This window comes from Cnephaeus nilssonii, assembly GCF_951640355.1.
Source record: "Cnephaeus nilssonii genome assembly, chromosome: 11".
NCBI classification, from domain to species: Eukaryota; Metazoa; Chordata; class Mammalia; order Chiroptera; family Vespertilionidae; genus Cnephaeus; species Cnephaeus nilssonii.
The window spans coordinates 63490588-63506713 of NC_137082.1; the positions used below are offsets into that span (position 1 = coordinate 63490588).

At 48.1% G+C, this 16126-nt stretch overlaps 1 protein-coding gene across 1 annotated transcript in view; it reads left to right on the top strand.

The window, feature by feature from the left end:
* The window catches only part of IMPA2 (inositol monophosphatase 2), a 39220-nt gene extending 26389 nt beyond the window's left edge, over positions 1 to 12831 (top strand). The window contains exons 4-8 of the mRNA XM_079783929.1: positions 1425 to 1470; positions 3636 to 3744; positions 9844 to 9952; positions 10676 to 10827; positions 12116 to 12831. Coding sequence (XP_079640055.1) covers positions 1425 to 1470; positions 3636 to 3744; positions 9844 to 9952; positions 10676 to 10827; positions 12116 to 12231 — 532 coding nt within the window. The 3' untranslated portion in view covers positions 12232 to 12831. The remainder of the gene's footprint in view (positions 1 to 1424; positions 1471 to 3635; positions 3745 to 9843; positions 9953 to 10675; positions 10828 to 12115) is intronic.
* Positions 12832 to 16126: the final 3295 nt, after the last annotated feature.

A 16126-nucleotide genomic window follows, 5' to 3' on the forward strand; every position in this document is an offset into this window, starting at 1 on the left:
ATGATGGGGTCCTGGCTTTTGTCACTGTCCTCTTACGTGTTGCCACAAACAGTATGTTTATATGTAAGTAGGTTAGCTACTTCCGATGTAGCGTGTTACTCACCACCCTTTTCTAAGTGTGGTTTCTCTTCAGAATTCATGCAGTCGTGCCCACACAGCTGACCCTTTTGAGGCAACTGAATAGTGCCATCTGGTGATAGCAACAGTGTCACTAGACTGTCACTTCAACCAGAGCCTGACACCCCCTGGGGAGTTGCTGGGGCATCGCAGGGCTCCCCGCTTAGGTGTGTTTGCTGAGGCGACACCGGTTCCTCCTGTCTTGCTCGCCATTCCATGTGCGGTAGTGGGGACAGGGCGGCTGAGCCCCGCGGTGTGGTAAAGGCCACACGTCCACAGGGCCAAGGGCCAAGGGGAACTGGGGCCAGAGAGACGGCTTGGAGAACATCATCTGAGGATACGCTGTGGTGCTGACCCCTACGGTTCTAGAGCTCCGAGGGCCACGGCCACGCGTCTCCGGCCGGAAGACCCCCGGACCCTCTGGCCTCTGCGGATCCTACAGGACCTGTTTGTCCTTACGTCCGGCGGCGGCAGTGCCACGACTAAAGCGCCCGGGAGAGCTCCTCTGAGAGTGGGAACTGAGGCCGCGCCTGGCTGAGGTTGCTCAGGGAGCCAGCCACCAAGGACACTGTGGCTCGGCCACCGCCCCGGCAGGCAGAGCCCAGATCCGTGTATGACTGGTTTCGTGTGGATTAGCTGCACCCAGCCTTTCCTTGTTCCTACTTGTTGTTCAGCTCTGATGATCTTCCCATAAAGGAGAGATTATTTCAAAGACACGGAGCAGCAACAACAAAATCACAAAATAAAACCACAGGCAAACTGCATCGTCAGAGCCAGCCTCCCACCACTGTGGCCCCCGCCTGCTTGGGGGCTCGCAGGAGAGACGGGGTGAGGAGGGCTGTTATCACCCAGACCCAACCTCTGGGTGGAGGCGAGGCCTGGGCCTGTGGTGGTGCCTCCCGGGGGCCCTCATCACGCCGCCTGGGGCAGGAGTCTGGCCTCTTTGGAGGTCTCGGCTGTCCCTGTAGGTCTCTGAGGACCAGAAAGGTGGTGATTACAATCCCTCTCCAGCGGGTCCCTGGTCCTTGGTGAATTCCATCAGTTTGACGTGTCTCAGAAGACTGCTTCCCCTCAAGGTCAGCTATCTTACCACACGGGCGGGCGGCTAAGCCTGTTTGTCTTGGAAGCCGTTAGTGAAATGGTGGGAAGCAGCTTTCAAAAAAACAGGCCCGCCCGCGCCCCAGAAAGGCCCTTCTGTGCCTGGACGTGGCCACGCCGCGCAGCCACACACAGGCTCCCAAGTGCTGCGTGCTGGTTCGCAAGAGGCAGCGCGCCTTAGAGGGTAAGCCATTCTGTTTCCTTCACAGATTCCCGACCGTGGCCGTCAGCATCGGATTTGCTGTGAACCAAGAGGTGCGTGAACCCAGAAGGCCTGGCCCCTGCCCCTCGGGCCCCCAGGGCTCCAGTTCAGGTTTCATTTAGTCATCTTCCTTTTTGGTCTCAGCCTCCACGCTCCTGATTTCTCTCTTTGTCCTGCGCCTTCGTCATGACTAGTAAATCCAAGCATGTGTTTTTCAAATCTGGGAAAAGCAGCGAACGCAAACCGGTCTGAGGTGTGCAGCTGGGGCTCTGGCCGGCCCTGTCCTCACTGTGGTCTTTTTTCCGATGTGACTGGAAGGGGAAGCGCTGAGCAAATTGTCCGAGTTGGTCTCCCGGTGACCCCTGGGGCGTGTGATTTAGACACACACACAAAGAACTCCTATTTTGGGAGGACATTTTTAATCCCAATATTCCATTAATTCTGCTTTATCTTCCTCTCGCTGTCAGTGTGAGAACGTGGCTGTTTCAGGGTTCCCAGAGACCCTGGGGGCCAAGCAACATCAGAGGCGTGGGATCAAGGCTTCAGCTGTATCAATGAGTTTAAGCAATGACACTCAGAACAGCCTTACCTTCTTTGTAGTCACTACAGTCAGATTTCAATAAGACCGGGGCTCGGTGCTTTTCAGAAGCAGCCCTACTTTAGAACACCATTTTTTTTCATCTTAATCCTCCGCGTTAGCATGGCTTCCCTAGCATGGAGACGGGGAGAACTTGACACCGTGTAGAAGTACTTAAGTTGAAGCTAAGCAGGATTTTCAATATTGACATTTGGGTAGGGAGTTAATGACTCATTTGTCTCTGTTGAATGTGGCCACTGAACCGAGCAGGGCGTTGAGCAGTCCCCTCAGGGTGGTGCTCATGGCCGCGGTCCATATCGGAGGGAGGGCAAGGTGCTTCGTGCTGGCAAGGCCGCCACTGGCGAGGCCCCCACCTCGTGATGGGTCTGGCGTGTGTGACTGCGCACAGGTGGTCTGGGCCTGTAGTGGAGGGCCCTGGGCAAGGGGAGCGTCCCCCCCCTTCCTCTCCGTTCCCTGTTTGCCCCAGGGGTGCAGGGCCCCCACCACAGGCTCCCCAAGTCCATCCCAGTTCTAGGACTGACCTGAATTCGGGGAGCCCTTTAAAGGCAGGGTAGTGGAGCGGGGAGCATGGTAAGGATTGCTGGAAGGCTGGAGCCCTCGGTAAGCGCTGGCTGAACCATCCTCCCAGCAACAAACCCGCTCCCTGCAGGTCGGGGAGCCCCTTCCACTGCAGTCCCACTCAGCCCAGGCCGGCCCGACGGTCCTGCGTCTCTCTTCATTGGCTCAGCCCAGGGCGAGCACACTTGCGCTGTTAACCCTGACTGGTGAGAAGCCAGTAGAGGAAAGGCACAGAGCACTGGGTGTCAGGGAGCATCTGTTCATGCCTCTTCGTTTACCACCCGATTGGGAGGCCGTGGCCACGTGGACTGCTCACTGATTGGCGGCAGTGCGGCCGCTGGCTGGCGCTCGCCGCTCAGGGACAAGCCCCCTGGTGAGGCACGTCTGTCTTCCTGGGACTGCCCTTGGGTTCTGTGATGCGGTTGGTATTACAGATGCATTCTTCATTCTTCACACATCAGCAGTTTTGAGGGTTACTTGTGGTTTGATTAGAGTCACAAGTAACCTCCCACCATCCCCAGGGGAGAAAAAAGCCTTTCTAAAGAATTCAGCTTTTTCAATAACTTTTCGGTACTAATGCTTCATTATGGTGTTGAGGTTTAATATAGTTTTTTTAGTTTTAGTTTGTTTATTTATTTATGTATTTATCTTAAAGAGGAAGGAAGAGGGAGAAAGAGATAGAAACATCAATGAGGAGAGAGAATCATTGATTGGCTGCCTCCTGCATGTCCCCTACTGGGGATCAAGCCCGTAACCTGGGCATGTGCCCTTGACCAGAATTGAACCTGGGACCCTTCAGTCCGCAGGCCGACGCTTTATCCACTGAGCCAAACCTGCTAGGGCAGTACATTTTTAAATGTGGTAATTTTTAAAAAGAAAGCTTGCTTCCATGCAGGTCTAGTTTTGAATCTAGGTGCTGCTTTTTAATTCCCTTTTGGAAAGGAGTTTCTAGCACATCGTCTAGCATTCGTCAGAACACGGAGAACGCCTTCGCCTTTGAGTTGCCGTGCTGTTTTCTGTCTGCATTAAGTGAACTTGTTTTCTGTCCTGCCCTGCCCGCAGCTTGAGTTCGGAGTGATTTACCACTGCACAGAGGAGCGGCTGTACACGGGCCGGCGGGGCCGGGGCGCCTTCTGCAATGGCCAGCGGCTGCAGGTCTCCGGGGAGACAGGTGGGCCTCACGCAGCGGGTCTCAGTTCACTTCGGGCTGAGACGTGTCCATGGAAAATGCCCGGGACGGTGGTGGACGTCTCCTGCCGAGAGTTCAAGCTCTTCTTCGGGACACCGTGTCCCTGATGAACTGGAAGCTGAGCCAGTTCTGTATCTTAATGTTTTTGTGAATGTGGCCAGGAGCTTTAAATAGTCTCATTCTATTTTGTACTTGCACCTTTCATCTTGAATGCTTAGAGACACCGTCATTAGTTAGGAGTGGGTCTCCAGCCGTCCAATGCCATGGGCAGAGCCGGAAGCAAGCGCAGGTACATGTCAGCCATCATGATGCCCCTGCTGTGGCGGAGTGGAGCCGGCTTCAGTTTCCGAGGGAAGTCGTGTCCATAAGTGATGTTTCACTCACCACAGATGTCCCACTGTCATTGCTACTCCTCAAGCAGAACCCCGAGGGCACCCAGCAGCTCTCATACGGGGCCTGCGTTATACTCAATCTGCATGTTGCCACGTATCAAGCACAATATGCTGCTTTAGATGCTTTGCTGACTCTTTTTGGCCTTTCTCTCTGATTAAACTGGTGATACTTTAGCATTATGTAGGACAGATACTGTCGGGGAGAAAATTGCAAGACAAGGGAAGAGCTGAGCCCGAGGCTGGGAGAAGGTGGATTAGGAGCAGACTCTAAAGCAGGGGTCCTCAAACTTTTTAAACAGGGGGCCAGTTCACTGTCCCTCAGACCGTTGGAGGGCCAGACTATAGTTTAAAAAAAACTATGGACAAATTCCTATGCACACTGCACATATCTTATTTTGAAGTAAAAAAACAAAACGGCAAAATCACCCGCATGTGGCCCGCGGGCCGTAGTTTGAGAATGCCTGCTCTAAAGGGTGCATAATGTAGAGAGCGCCATCCCTGCTGACTTCTCACTCGCGTGTTCCGCAGCAGGACATCATAAGGTGCCCCCACACCCCCCCTCTGTTATTCCACTTGCCCGTCACGGCTTCAGTTTGTGGCGCCAACACTCCTCCTGAGCTCCCTCTGCTTCCTTTCGGCCTCCCTTCTCTGCCCTTTTCCAGCTTCTCTTCAAAATGTCTTTCCTTGTGCCCTTTCTCCACTGTCTCTATTTTCTGCCTTTTCTTCCTCCTTGGATGACACCTGTGTGCCCAGAGGGCCTCAGAGGCGCTGAGAGGACCAATAGGGGCCCTGCCCTCCTCTGGTCAGGACGTGAGGCTCTCCAGCCGTGACCCACGATGGTCTGGTGAGAGCAGCGTCCCCCGTGTTGTTAATTTCTTACATTTGGGTTTCTACAGCCAAAGGTGTTGACCCAGGTGCCAGGAGGTGTTTGCTTCGGTGCGTGGCCCCATGAGCAGCTGGTCTGTTAGGGAGGTGACCTGTCATTGTGTGAAGGACAGGCTGGGGCAGGACTGCCTCAGGGAGTCTGAGGAGGCTCCTGGGGGGGTGGGGGGGGGGAGTCACGAGCGTGCCCAGGGTGAGGGGCTGGGGAGCCGGTCACAAGAGGCTCAGACAGGCGGGAGCAGCAGGCCGCACTAACCAGTTACCGCAGAGTGCCAGCCCCGCCCCATGTCTCCCTCTCCCAGAAATGTTTTGTTTGGCTGAGTAAAAAGTGGCGTTAATTACAGCCACACATGCCAAGAGGCAACCACTCAAGCTGAATTGTGTAACTCAGTAGTGAGAAAGCATGTTATTAAACACGCTTATGTGACCTTTGCTCTACATTTTATTTGATTATCTAACACTCAGCTCCATTCACACACACTCGGGCCTCCTGGTCGGCTGCCTGCGTCGCTCAGGAGCGCAGCGTCCTCAGTGGGGCTCTCAGCCCATGGCCCAGCACTGCCCATCCCCCCATGGGCGGGGGCTTAGGGTCACCACTGTATTTGGCCCATCATAGGCCCTTTTGTCCCAGGCTGCCCATCACTCACTGTCATAAGCCCTCCTTGGCTGCACACATGTTCCAAAGCTCTTTTGTGATTTTTTTTTTCCCCAAAAAAATCTGATTTATAAAGTCCAGTGTGTGTTTCAACTTGGTTGTTTCCTGTTTGATGGGCGACGAGGTTCCTATGGGAGGGGATGGAGTGAACGCTTTAGCAGCACTGTCTTTAGGTGATATGCAGGCCTGGTTTCAAATCCTGAATCTGCCACCTTCTAATGCTGTGACCCGAAACCTTGTCTTCATGTATAAAGTGGGGTGATGATGATGAAACTTGGAAGGTTAAATAAGATTATATATAGAAAGCACTCAGCAAAGTCCCTGGCACATAGCACCCAAAAATGAGAGTCATTATCAAAAGAGAAACTTGAGTCTTCACACGGGATCAGTTACAGCCCATTGCTGAAGTTAAGATGAGTTTCTGAAAGAAACAGCCATTAAAACGACCACCGCTTAACTTTCCCCCTGTGCTTTCTTTGCCTTCTCTTTTTCAATTCCCATTTAACCTTTCTGGAATGTCTTCAGTTCACAAAAACAAAAAAGCTACACTGGTTAGGGGTAAAGGATTAGAGGCCAGAATTTTATTAGTAGCGTTTTTCTTCAAATTGTACCAGGCAAAATTTCAAACATGTGCAAAGCAGACAGAAAAAGTGCAATGAACCCACATGACCCACCACAGAACTCCAATATTGCCAACTCATGGCCAGTTCTGCTTGATGCACACCCCCACCCGACTCACAGCACCCCAACAACTCCCTGATTCAAATCCCAGACATGACAGCACTTTCTAGCCAGTATTTCAGTATGACTCTCTAAAACATACAGATAGTTCTTTGAAAAACATAATCACAATACCAATCTCACCCCCTCCTAAAACCATTAGCTATCCAGTCAGGGTTCAAATTTCCACTTTTCTCATCTATGGAAAGGGCCTTTCGGAGCCACAATCTGGAGACTAGAGGTCATTGTAGATCCTGGATCTGTCTTTTCAGTGGACAGAGCTAGGGAATGAGTTGTTTTGTAATATGAAATTCATCATGAGTCCATACTGATGTGCCCCATTCAAATTCATGACTACAGGGTTCTCTACTTAATTCTTCTATGTATGTCTACTCGCCCCATGCTGAAAACCCTAGTGCAGTGATACCAGGAATTTAATAATAACATGCAATCCTTGCTCACTTCATCCCACAGCACACACATGCCAGTTTCAGAAAAATAATATTAGCTCTTCTCTTATCAAATGATTACCGAGCCTGACCGATGTGGCTCAAAGAAGTTTAGCTTCTATTCTTCCTTGTCCTTTTTACCCTATAGATAACCATTACAAATTTTTAAGTTTATTGTTCCATTGTTTATTTTGATATGTTATTAAAAACAAGCAATTGTTTTATTTGCTTTTATTCTGTTTCCATATAGTTTCTGGTATTTAGAAAGGTTTATATATTCTAATAATTCTCTTTTTATTAAAAGTTTTATATAATATTCCTAGTCCTCTCTTTTTGGGGGTGGTTGTCTATTACTTCCCTATTATCAATAAGACAAATAATGTCTTAGTATTATTATGAAATTTGTTTTAACTTCACAGATTTCTAAAAGAAACACAGGGACCACACTTTGAGAACTACTACAATTGATTTCTCAGGAAGGACTCATGGGAACAATATTCCAGGAGTCCTTACATGTTTATAAGTTTATCAGTGGTCATCATACTTGAAAATCCATTTTACTGGTAGTAAAACACATGGCTCATTTTCTTGTGTTGAATGCCTTAAAATGTCTCCATCATCATCTAGCATAAGTACATTGCCAAAAAGTCTGAAGACAGTTTTTCTTTCCCTTATAAGGACTTTAGTTTTTTACTTGAATGCCCAACATATGATATTTTATCTTTATAATACAGTAATTTTAATAAAGTGTTGTTTCTTCTGAGTCTGTTTTCCTAGGTACATAGAATGCCGTTTCAATATATAATTTCAAGTCCTTTTTTAAAAAATCATCAAAGTTATCTTGAATTATAGTTTTTAGCATTTTTTTATTTCCCAATTCAGTTGCTTTTCTTCCTTTCTTTCTTTCTTTTTTTTTTTTTTTTTTTTTTTGGTCTTCTGGGTCTCTTATTATATGTATGTTGGGTCTTCTCTGCTTATCTTGTCTTTATGTCATTTTCTTTTGAATCCTTTTTACCTTTTTCACCAATTTTTAAAATCTCTTTTTCATCCTTTATTTTTTGTAAAGCATGGATACATTGGGTTTATTCATTCTGTATTTCTTTAGTTTTATCTTCTCATCTGACATGTTTTCTGTTTCTTTTCTAAGTTATATCCCCTCTACTTTTGAATTATGCTGTTCTTTCATATATTCTTTATTTCTTTTTTAAATTTTTATTTTTCAATTATAGTTGATAATATTAAATTCTTTTTTTCTTTTTTTTTTTTTTCTTTTTTACATAAAGCTATTTCTGTGTGTGGGCAAATCTTTCTGGCATCCTTTGATTGACTGGAGAGATGTCTTTCTGCCCTCATTCTTTTTCCTTATGAAAATGACAGTTGTGTGTGAGATTCAACCATGATTTGGTTACTTTTACTTTGTTCTACTGGAAATCTGTATTCCTGAACTTGGGGAGAGGGAGGGTGTCAAGATAGTTTTTGTATTTTCACAGCTCTAGAGCTCCCTCTTCTGTTTTTGTGACCTGTTAAAAAACATTGGCCTTATTAGATTTCTTTTCATTTTCCTTACCTAGGACCAAATAAAACAGTAGAGAGCATTTTGCCTGTAGGTGGCAGCACTCAGACTTCCTTTTTACTCTTTGTGATTTCATTTGGGAAAAAATATATTAGCAAGAGTGAGAAAGAATAGATACATTGCAACTAGAAGAGAATATAGAAATATCTTTTTACAAATTTAAAACTATGGAAAGAAACCCCTTCTTTCACTTATCACCAGGCAAGCTTGAGTTTAAGTCTGGGCCTTACCACTGAAGGGCTACCTGACCTCATGCAGGTCCCTTCTCTAAGCTTGGTCTCCCAGCCTTGAAACAAGAACAGTGAGATAGCGAATGTGATGGAGGACTGAGCACATATGTGGACGTGTCTGGAAGAGAGTAAGATGTGAGCGATTGCTGTTTCCACATTGTGCGTAATTTCCCTTGTGAAATAGCCTGATGGCACTTAGTTTGAAAATCCCTGCTTTTCCTCACCAGCCCTGCATGCAGGGGTATCTGCTTGTCTAGGTTGACACTCGAGGACTCTTCTCTCCATTCACCCTACAGCCAGGCCTTCCTTCTGATAAGGACATATTGGGCAAGGCCGTGGCCTAAAGGAGTAGTCACATCTTAGGAACCTGAGTAAAAGCGGGTACTTATCTCCCTATGGAAGTTGATTATCTGGCTTTCTAGTTCCTGGGGGGAAATCTTCAGTGTCTTTCTTATCAAAATCTAAAATATGCACTCTTTCATTCAGAAATCCCACTTGGTTATTTTTTCAGAAATTCCACTTCTACTAATCTATCCTTAAAAAACAGCCTGATTGGTGTGGCTCAGTGGTTGAGGGTCAACCTATGAACCAGGAGGTCATGGTTCAATTTCTGGTCAGGGCACATGCCCAGGTTGCAGGCTCGATCCCCAGTAGGGGACGTGCAGGAAGCAGCCAATTGATGATTCTCTCTCATCATTGATGTTTCTGTCTCTATCTCCCTCTCCCTTTCTCCTCTGAAATCAATATTTTTTGAAAAGGTTTAAAGATATTTAATTGATGAAGCTTTTTTCCCCCCTTCAAACATTGGGTGGTCCCAGTTTGGAGTCATTTTGTTTTATTTATGATTGAATGATGATGATTTTCCTAAGACACCAAACTCTTCAAGTTTTCACACTAACCATTTTTGAAAAGAGAGAACTAAAAAATCTTCTGAAATCTGAATCAGAAAGCAGCTTTAAAGGAATGATGATGAAACAGAGTGTGAATTTTGTTTCTTTACTATGTCCTTACTTTTCAACATAGCTATTAGAAACATTTTATAGCATAAACCACTCAAAAGAGACTTATTCTAGAAGGAATAGGAGTCTGATATTTGAATTTCACTTCAGGAAAAACCCCGACTATTCAGTTAGAACCAAGACTTGATTTTTCTGATGATGGGACATTCTTTCTATTGCAGATCTCTCCAAGGCCTTGGTGCTAACAGAAATCGGTCCCAAACGTGACCCCGCTACTCTGAAACTGTTCCTGAGCAACATGGAGAGGTTACTCCACGCCAAGGCTCATGGGTATGACTTCAGATCCCGCAACACCTGGGGCCAAGGAGGAAGGTGCCAAACACACAGTCTTGCTACAGACTCCCCGGGGACTGAAAGGAAAAAAGATCCCGTAACGGGAACACACCCGGCGGTGCCGAGGCCCGGGGCAGCCGCTGGTGCTGCCCCGTCCAGTGTGGGGGCTCACACAGCAGCTGTTAGGGGACGTTCGTTCCTTTCTGAGCAACTTGGAGAAACCCAGGAACTGATCTCAGCCACAGCTACCCAACCCGCCAGTCCTGTGTGTGCTTAGACCCCTGCCTAACTGATGTTCCTCCAGTAAACACTTGGGAAAATAAATCCGAGTCCGATTGAACCCTCTTCATCTCCCATCCTCCATCTGGGTCTGTGCGGTAGCTATGGCCACATGAGGTGCATTAAACGCGTACAGGGTTAACAGTTGAGCTGTTTAGTTGTGCCAGCCGCATTTCCAGTGCGCGACAGCCACAGGTGGCTCGAGCTACCAGAGGTTTCGGTTGCTGCAGAAAGCTTTGTTGGACAGCACTGCACTGCACTCTAGAGTCTAGACTTGGAACCTAGAGCTTGTGGGAGAAGTCCTGTGGCTCCTCCTTAATGCCTGGGAATGCTCACAGCGGGAGTGACTGGATGAAGTAGGCATGAACACCGTTTAAGAGCAGTCTGACTTGGGCCCGGTGCCCTCACACGTGTGTGACTGCTCTCTTCCCTCTCCCCCAGGGTCCGAGTGATCGGGAGCTCCACCCTGGCGCTCTGCCTCCTGGCCTCGGGGGCTGCGGACGCCTATTACCAGTTTGGCCTGCACTGCTGGGACCTGGCCGCTGCCACCGTCATCATCAGAGAAGCAGGAGGCATCGTGATGGACACGTCAGGTGGGCCCACCTGACCCTGGGCTTGCCTCAGTCCCCAGGGGTGCGGCCGCGGAGACTAGACTGGGTGACCCCTCCAGACCTAGGGTCTCTCCCTTACTTGGAGTCTCTGCTGATGAGAGGGCATTGGGAAAGCCGTGGTCCCACCCTTCCTGCCTTCCCACTCTGTGCCACGAGGCGTGAAAATAGGCAGAGCAGAGGGTCAGACTATGGCCCGTAGGACAGCACCACCACTTCCCGTTTCCATACCGTTTGACAGGCTTCTAAGCTCACAATCCGATGAGGCTGGCAGGACGGGCGTCACGCTCCCCAGCTGGCCAAGAGGAGGCTGGTACCCGCGGCCCTGTGGCTCAGCAGCGTGCTGCGCGGGTGCCTGTGAGGTTTTAGAATGGATCCGAAAGGTGCCTGTTCCTTCCGCTTCAAGGTTATCACATCCCAGGACTGACCCTACTGGGCACATCTGACTCCACTGAGCATCCCTGCCCCTGTTACGTGCACTTAGCTTCAGGCAGACGGCTCATCTGACGTTTAGGGGTAACCAGTCAGGGGCTGGGTGAGTCCTATTGGATCCCATTCTCTCCTAGCTTTTTAGTCCCGAGCTTGTTGGCACAAACACTGGGGCTCCCTTTTAACTAGTGGGTATGGACAGGGGTCTTTTTTCATTTGATTTCTACTTCTTTCTTCTTTCCCCTTTAAAGGCTTTAATGGAGCTACCAGAAAAATATAAAGGTGAAGAGGTATCAGCCTTAGATGGCAAGGCCAGGCAGACCAGTTTCAGATTAAATAGGAGTCCGACACTGGATTTAACCACGTGAGCACATGTGTGTGCACGGGGGGCTCCAGCAAGGCCACTAGTCCTGTTCATGCCCCCAGAAGGACACAGGGCTTCCCCATCCTCCCCCAGCTGCCTGGTTCCCACAGCAGCCACATCGGGTTGCCAGTCAGAAAGACCAACTCAGGGGCCCCGAGTGCCTCCCGTACAGCATCGAGACTGAGGGCTGCTCTCTCCTGTCCTGGTCTCACAATCACTGGACTCCTGGTCCTCAATGTTGGGCCTCAAACTGCATTCTCCCAGCACAGCCTCCAGGACGGCATTGGTCTGTGGCCCCCCCACTGCACTCATTGGGGTGGTGCTGATGCTGAAAGGCGTCCCCCTCTCTCTCTCTGACTAGTGCACGACAGCCACAGAGCACAGCCTGGGAGCTTTGTTTTTCTCGGAATGCGACGTGCTGCGTTGTTATCCAGGACTCTTCTGCCCTCCGTAACCCACGTGGTCTCTCTCTGTCCTCAGGTGGACCTCTCGACCTCATGTCCTGCAGAGTGGTTGCTGCGGGCACCCGAGAAATGGCTACGCTCATAGCTCAGGCCTTACAGACAATTCACTATGGACGGGACGATGAGAAGTGAAAGGGAGCAGAGACGGGAAATGCGACCCCAGGACTGGCTCTTCCTGGGATGCTGCCGCCGGCAGCCGATCCCTGGGGGGCACCGCCTTGAGCAGCCCGCACTCGCATCAAGTCCTGCGTTCCTAACCACCCAAAGAGAGGCGTTCTGCTAACGAGTGTGGCTCTCTGGTTAAATCCACGTCTTTCACTGGGATTTGGTGTTTAACTGGTTTCTTTCTTTAATCTCATGTAACCTTTTTCAGGTTCGTACAGGTTCTTCTGTCAGGGCCAAAACCCAAATCTCATGACGTACATATTGATAATTCAGTCTTGATTTCCCCCTGCCCCCCCCCCCCCCGGAAATGCAAATCTCAGGTAATACGGCTTTAGAACTGCTGATAAAGCGGACTTGTTCTCAGGCCCCCACCCCATGGTACTTCAGAATGCAATAAATCAAAACAATGGCACTCTACTCTCTGCTTCCCTTCGTAAGTGTCGCCTGTTCCCCAATCAACACACAAAATCCGCAGCTGTAGATGCATTTAAGACTCTACTGGTGACTATTAGGAGAATAATACCACGAGTCGGAAGTATTCTCCTTAGCCAGGGTCCCCATGAATGAACCGAATGAGGTATCAACCTGTTTTAGCCAAGTAGCTTGCTTGTTAATGTCTTATAATTGAGTTTCTGCAGTACCAGGGGTGTTGATCCAGGTTGACTCCTCCTTGTTCAGCCAACAAGTAATCCAGTGCCGTTCTATTATCTAAAGCCACCGGCACAGGAGAGCCTGGGGGCTTCTGTTGTGCAGCTGTGGCTTTGGCAGTGAACTCAGAAGTGGTTGCCAGAGTTGAGAATAAGTTTCTGATCACATACTTATTTGGACTAACTCCAAGCCAAGGAAGAAGGGACCGTCCAAATGTCACCCATCTGCTGGTAAACTTTTCAACGTCTGCTGGTCGTGTACATTCAGGGAGTGGACCGCTGTCGAGCCTGAGGGATTGTGAAGGGACAGTGGAATAGTAAAACAGCGGGAGCACATTGTTCTTGCATCCTCTGCTGTCAAGACAATGAGTTGCCCAAGCATAGAGGCCATTGACAAAACCCACACATGTAAAGGAGTAGCCGGACTGTTCATAGGGCTCCCTCATAAACGTTACCCTTCATGGACCCATTGGTTGGTGCAGAGGTGTGAGCATCATTCAACAAACACTCAAATACTGTGTTATTACGTATTGAAAGGCCACCTAAATATGTGGGGCTGACACCAAGCCTATAAATGCCCTGCAGTGTCACATATATTTACACTGGCTGCTCTGGTTATATATGGATCTCATTTTCCCACCCAGGGTTGGGTTAAATTGAGGCAAGGAAGGGGGGGTATGTGGTTTTAGTGTTTTTACAAAAGGGGCTCATGAACAGTTTAGGCATACAGCGGCATTTAGGATTCCGATGAAATTACTTTTAGGATGAGTGGGGTCTCTTCCTTCGTGTACTTTTTGGCTTAACATGACAAATCCTGTAGTTAGTTAAGTTTCCTGCAATAGCTATTATTTGTGAAATCTTAATGATAGTGTTGTCTTCCCATGTATTAATGGAAAGAAAAAGCAGATAGCGAATAGGCAGGAGGGATAAAGGGTTCATATTGGAGAGGAAGATGCTGATCCATGACCTTGGAAGAGCAGTCTGCTTCAGGGAGGAACCTCTCTGGTCAATTTTAACTTTAGATCTCGGGCTGGTGTGCAGTTCAAGGGTCTGGAGGAGCCTTTTTCAACTAACAGCTGTGGACCCAAGGTTCAATCCCTGAAGTTTGGCTGCTACCGGGGTAGTGAGGAGAACCTGGTCTTTGTTCCTTCCAACGAGATTCAAGGGCAGTCTTTCTTTCTTTCTTTTTTTAAATATATTTTTATAAATTCAGAGAGGAAGGGAGAGGGAGAGAGATAGAAACATCCATGATGTTTAGACCCATTCTCCCGGTTCTAAGTTGTGGAAGGTTCAACCTTCTGTAGGAGGGTCATGGAAAGCTTCCTTCACCTGATGGAAAGACACTTTGGCATAATGCATTAAAGCTTTAAATATTGAGTCATCTCAGAATTTATGAGTACAGTAGGCACATATGGTTCTATCAAAGGTATCAGTCTTCCTGCTACTATTTCATAAGGTGTTAATTTACACTTTCCCATAGGTGTTGACCTAATTGCCATTAAAAACCAGTGGTAGGAGTTTTGGCCAGGGCAGTCCAGTTGATTCTGTTAATCTAGCTAGCTTTAGTTTTACGTTACCATTTGTCTGTTCGATATCACCAGATGACTGAGGACCGACTGTAAGGATGATGATACTGCCATTGTGTCAGCAGCGCCTTATTTAATTGTTTAGTTATTTATCTGGTGAAATGAGTTCCCCTGTTACTGGAGATTTCTCTGGGGATATCCCATAAAGGAAATATTTTCTAAAAGTTTGTCAACCATGGTTGTGGCGTCAGCCTTTCTGCATGGGACGGCTTCAGTCCATCCTGAGAACATATTGATAACCCATTGCAGAGGCAATTAAATGAAACCCATTTTTAAGTGTTCAAATAGCCCAGTAGGTGGTGGGAATGCTCTATCTAATACCTTAATGGTCTTTCCATTATGAGTTTGACAAGTCAGATGTTGGTCATAAACCAATTTTGCAACCTTGGAGCAGTCACTCTACCAATACTTTTCATAATTTGGGTCATGTTATCTGTTCCATGATGAGTTGCAGAATCTAGAGCTTTTATTCATGGCATTTTCAAGGACTCGGCAAGAACCAGGAGGCTACCTGGGCCCTCGGTGAGTCTTCATTTAATATTAAATTTGCACATTGTTGGTGCCAGCATTGTTGTTCCAGCCCAGGTGCCTGATTTTGTTTTTTATATAAATTATAAATAGTTTGGCTAGAATCAATCTTATGGAATTCATTCAAGTTCATACTGGGACCATCTTAGTGCTGGCTGATTTACCAGGGAAGTCTGCTAGAGCATTTCCTTGATACTCAGGTTCCATTAGCTTCCGTTTTAATGATTCCAGTTCACTTGGGTGATAGAATGTCAGAGGACAATTCCTTTACTTGGAATCCATTGAGGAACTCTCTGTTTCTGTAACATATCAAAGGCATATGTGCTATTAGTATAATGTTTACTGATTTCCCTTGGGATAGCTGACAAGCGTTGAGCAAGAGCATGGAGTTCTGGTTGAGCAGACTTAAGTTGGGGAAAGATTGCCCTTTCTAATAGTTCATATGAAGTCACAGCATATCCTGCTTGATATTTCCCTTCTACGTTCTTAGCATAGGACCCATCAACAAAGCGTATCAGATCTGGGTGTTCCAATGGAGTGTCCCGTAAGTCAGTGCGAGGGATCAACCACCGTGACACCACACCTGTGCAGTGATAACGATCTATGCCATCGTCAGGCAAGGGTAGTAGGGTCACAGGGTTGAGCAAGTTGCAGTACTTAACAGGGAGGTTAAAGATGAAAGGAGAAGGATCTCAGAAGACGTTAGTTTACTTGCTGAAACATGTAAAGTCTGATCGGAGTTTAATAGACTCTCAACAGCTTGAGGTACTTGTAAGTACAAGTCATATTCAGCACTCACCTGAATGCCCACCGACTGCTGCAGAAGGAAGAGCACTGGCTTCGGGGCCAACACACCCGATTCGAAGGATTCCAACGCAAGCCTCCCCTGCCCGGCCTCAGATGCCGCCCGGAAACTGCGGGTGCTGCCCTCCCGAGGTCGTTGAGGGGACTTGGCGTTTGTGAGAACTGACCACCAGCTCACCCCCAGCATCCAAAACTGTATCAGAGCTGCCCTCGGACGCTTTAAAGCAGGGTAACGTGCGTGCCCAGCAGCAAGCCATGGCTCCAAGTTCAGGGCATGTTCAGTTCGCTTTGTTAAAC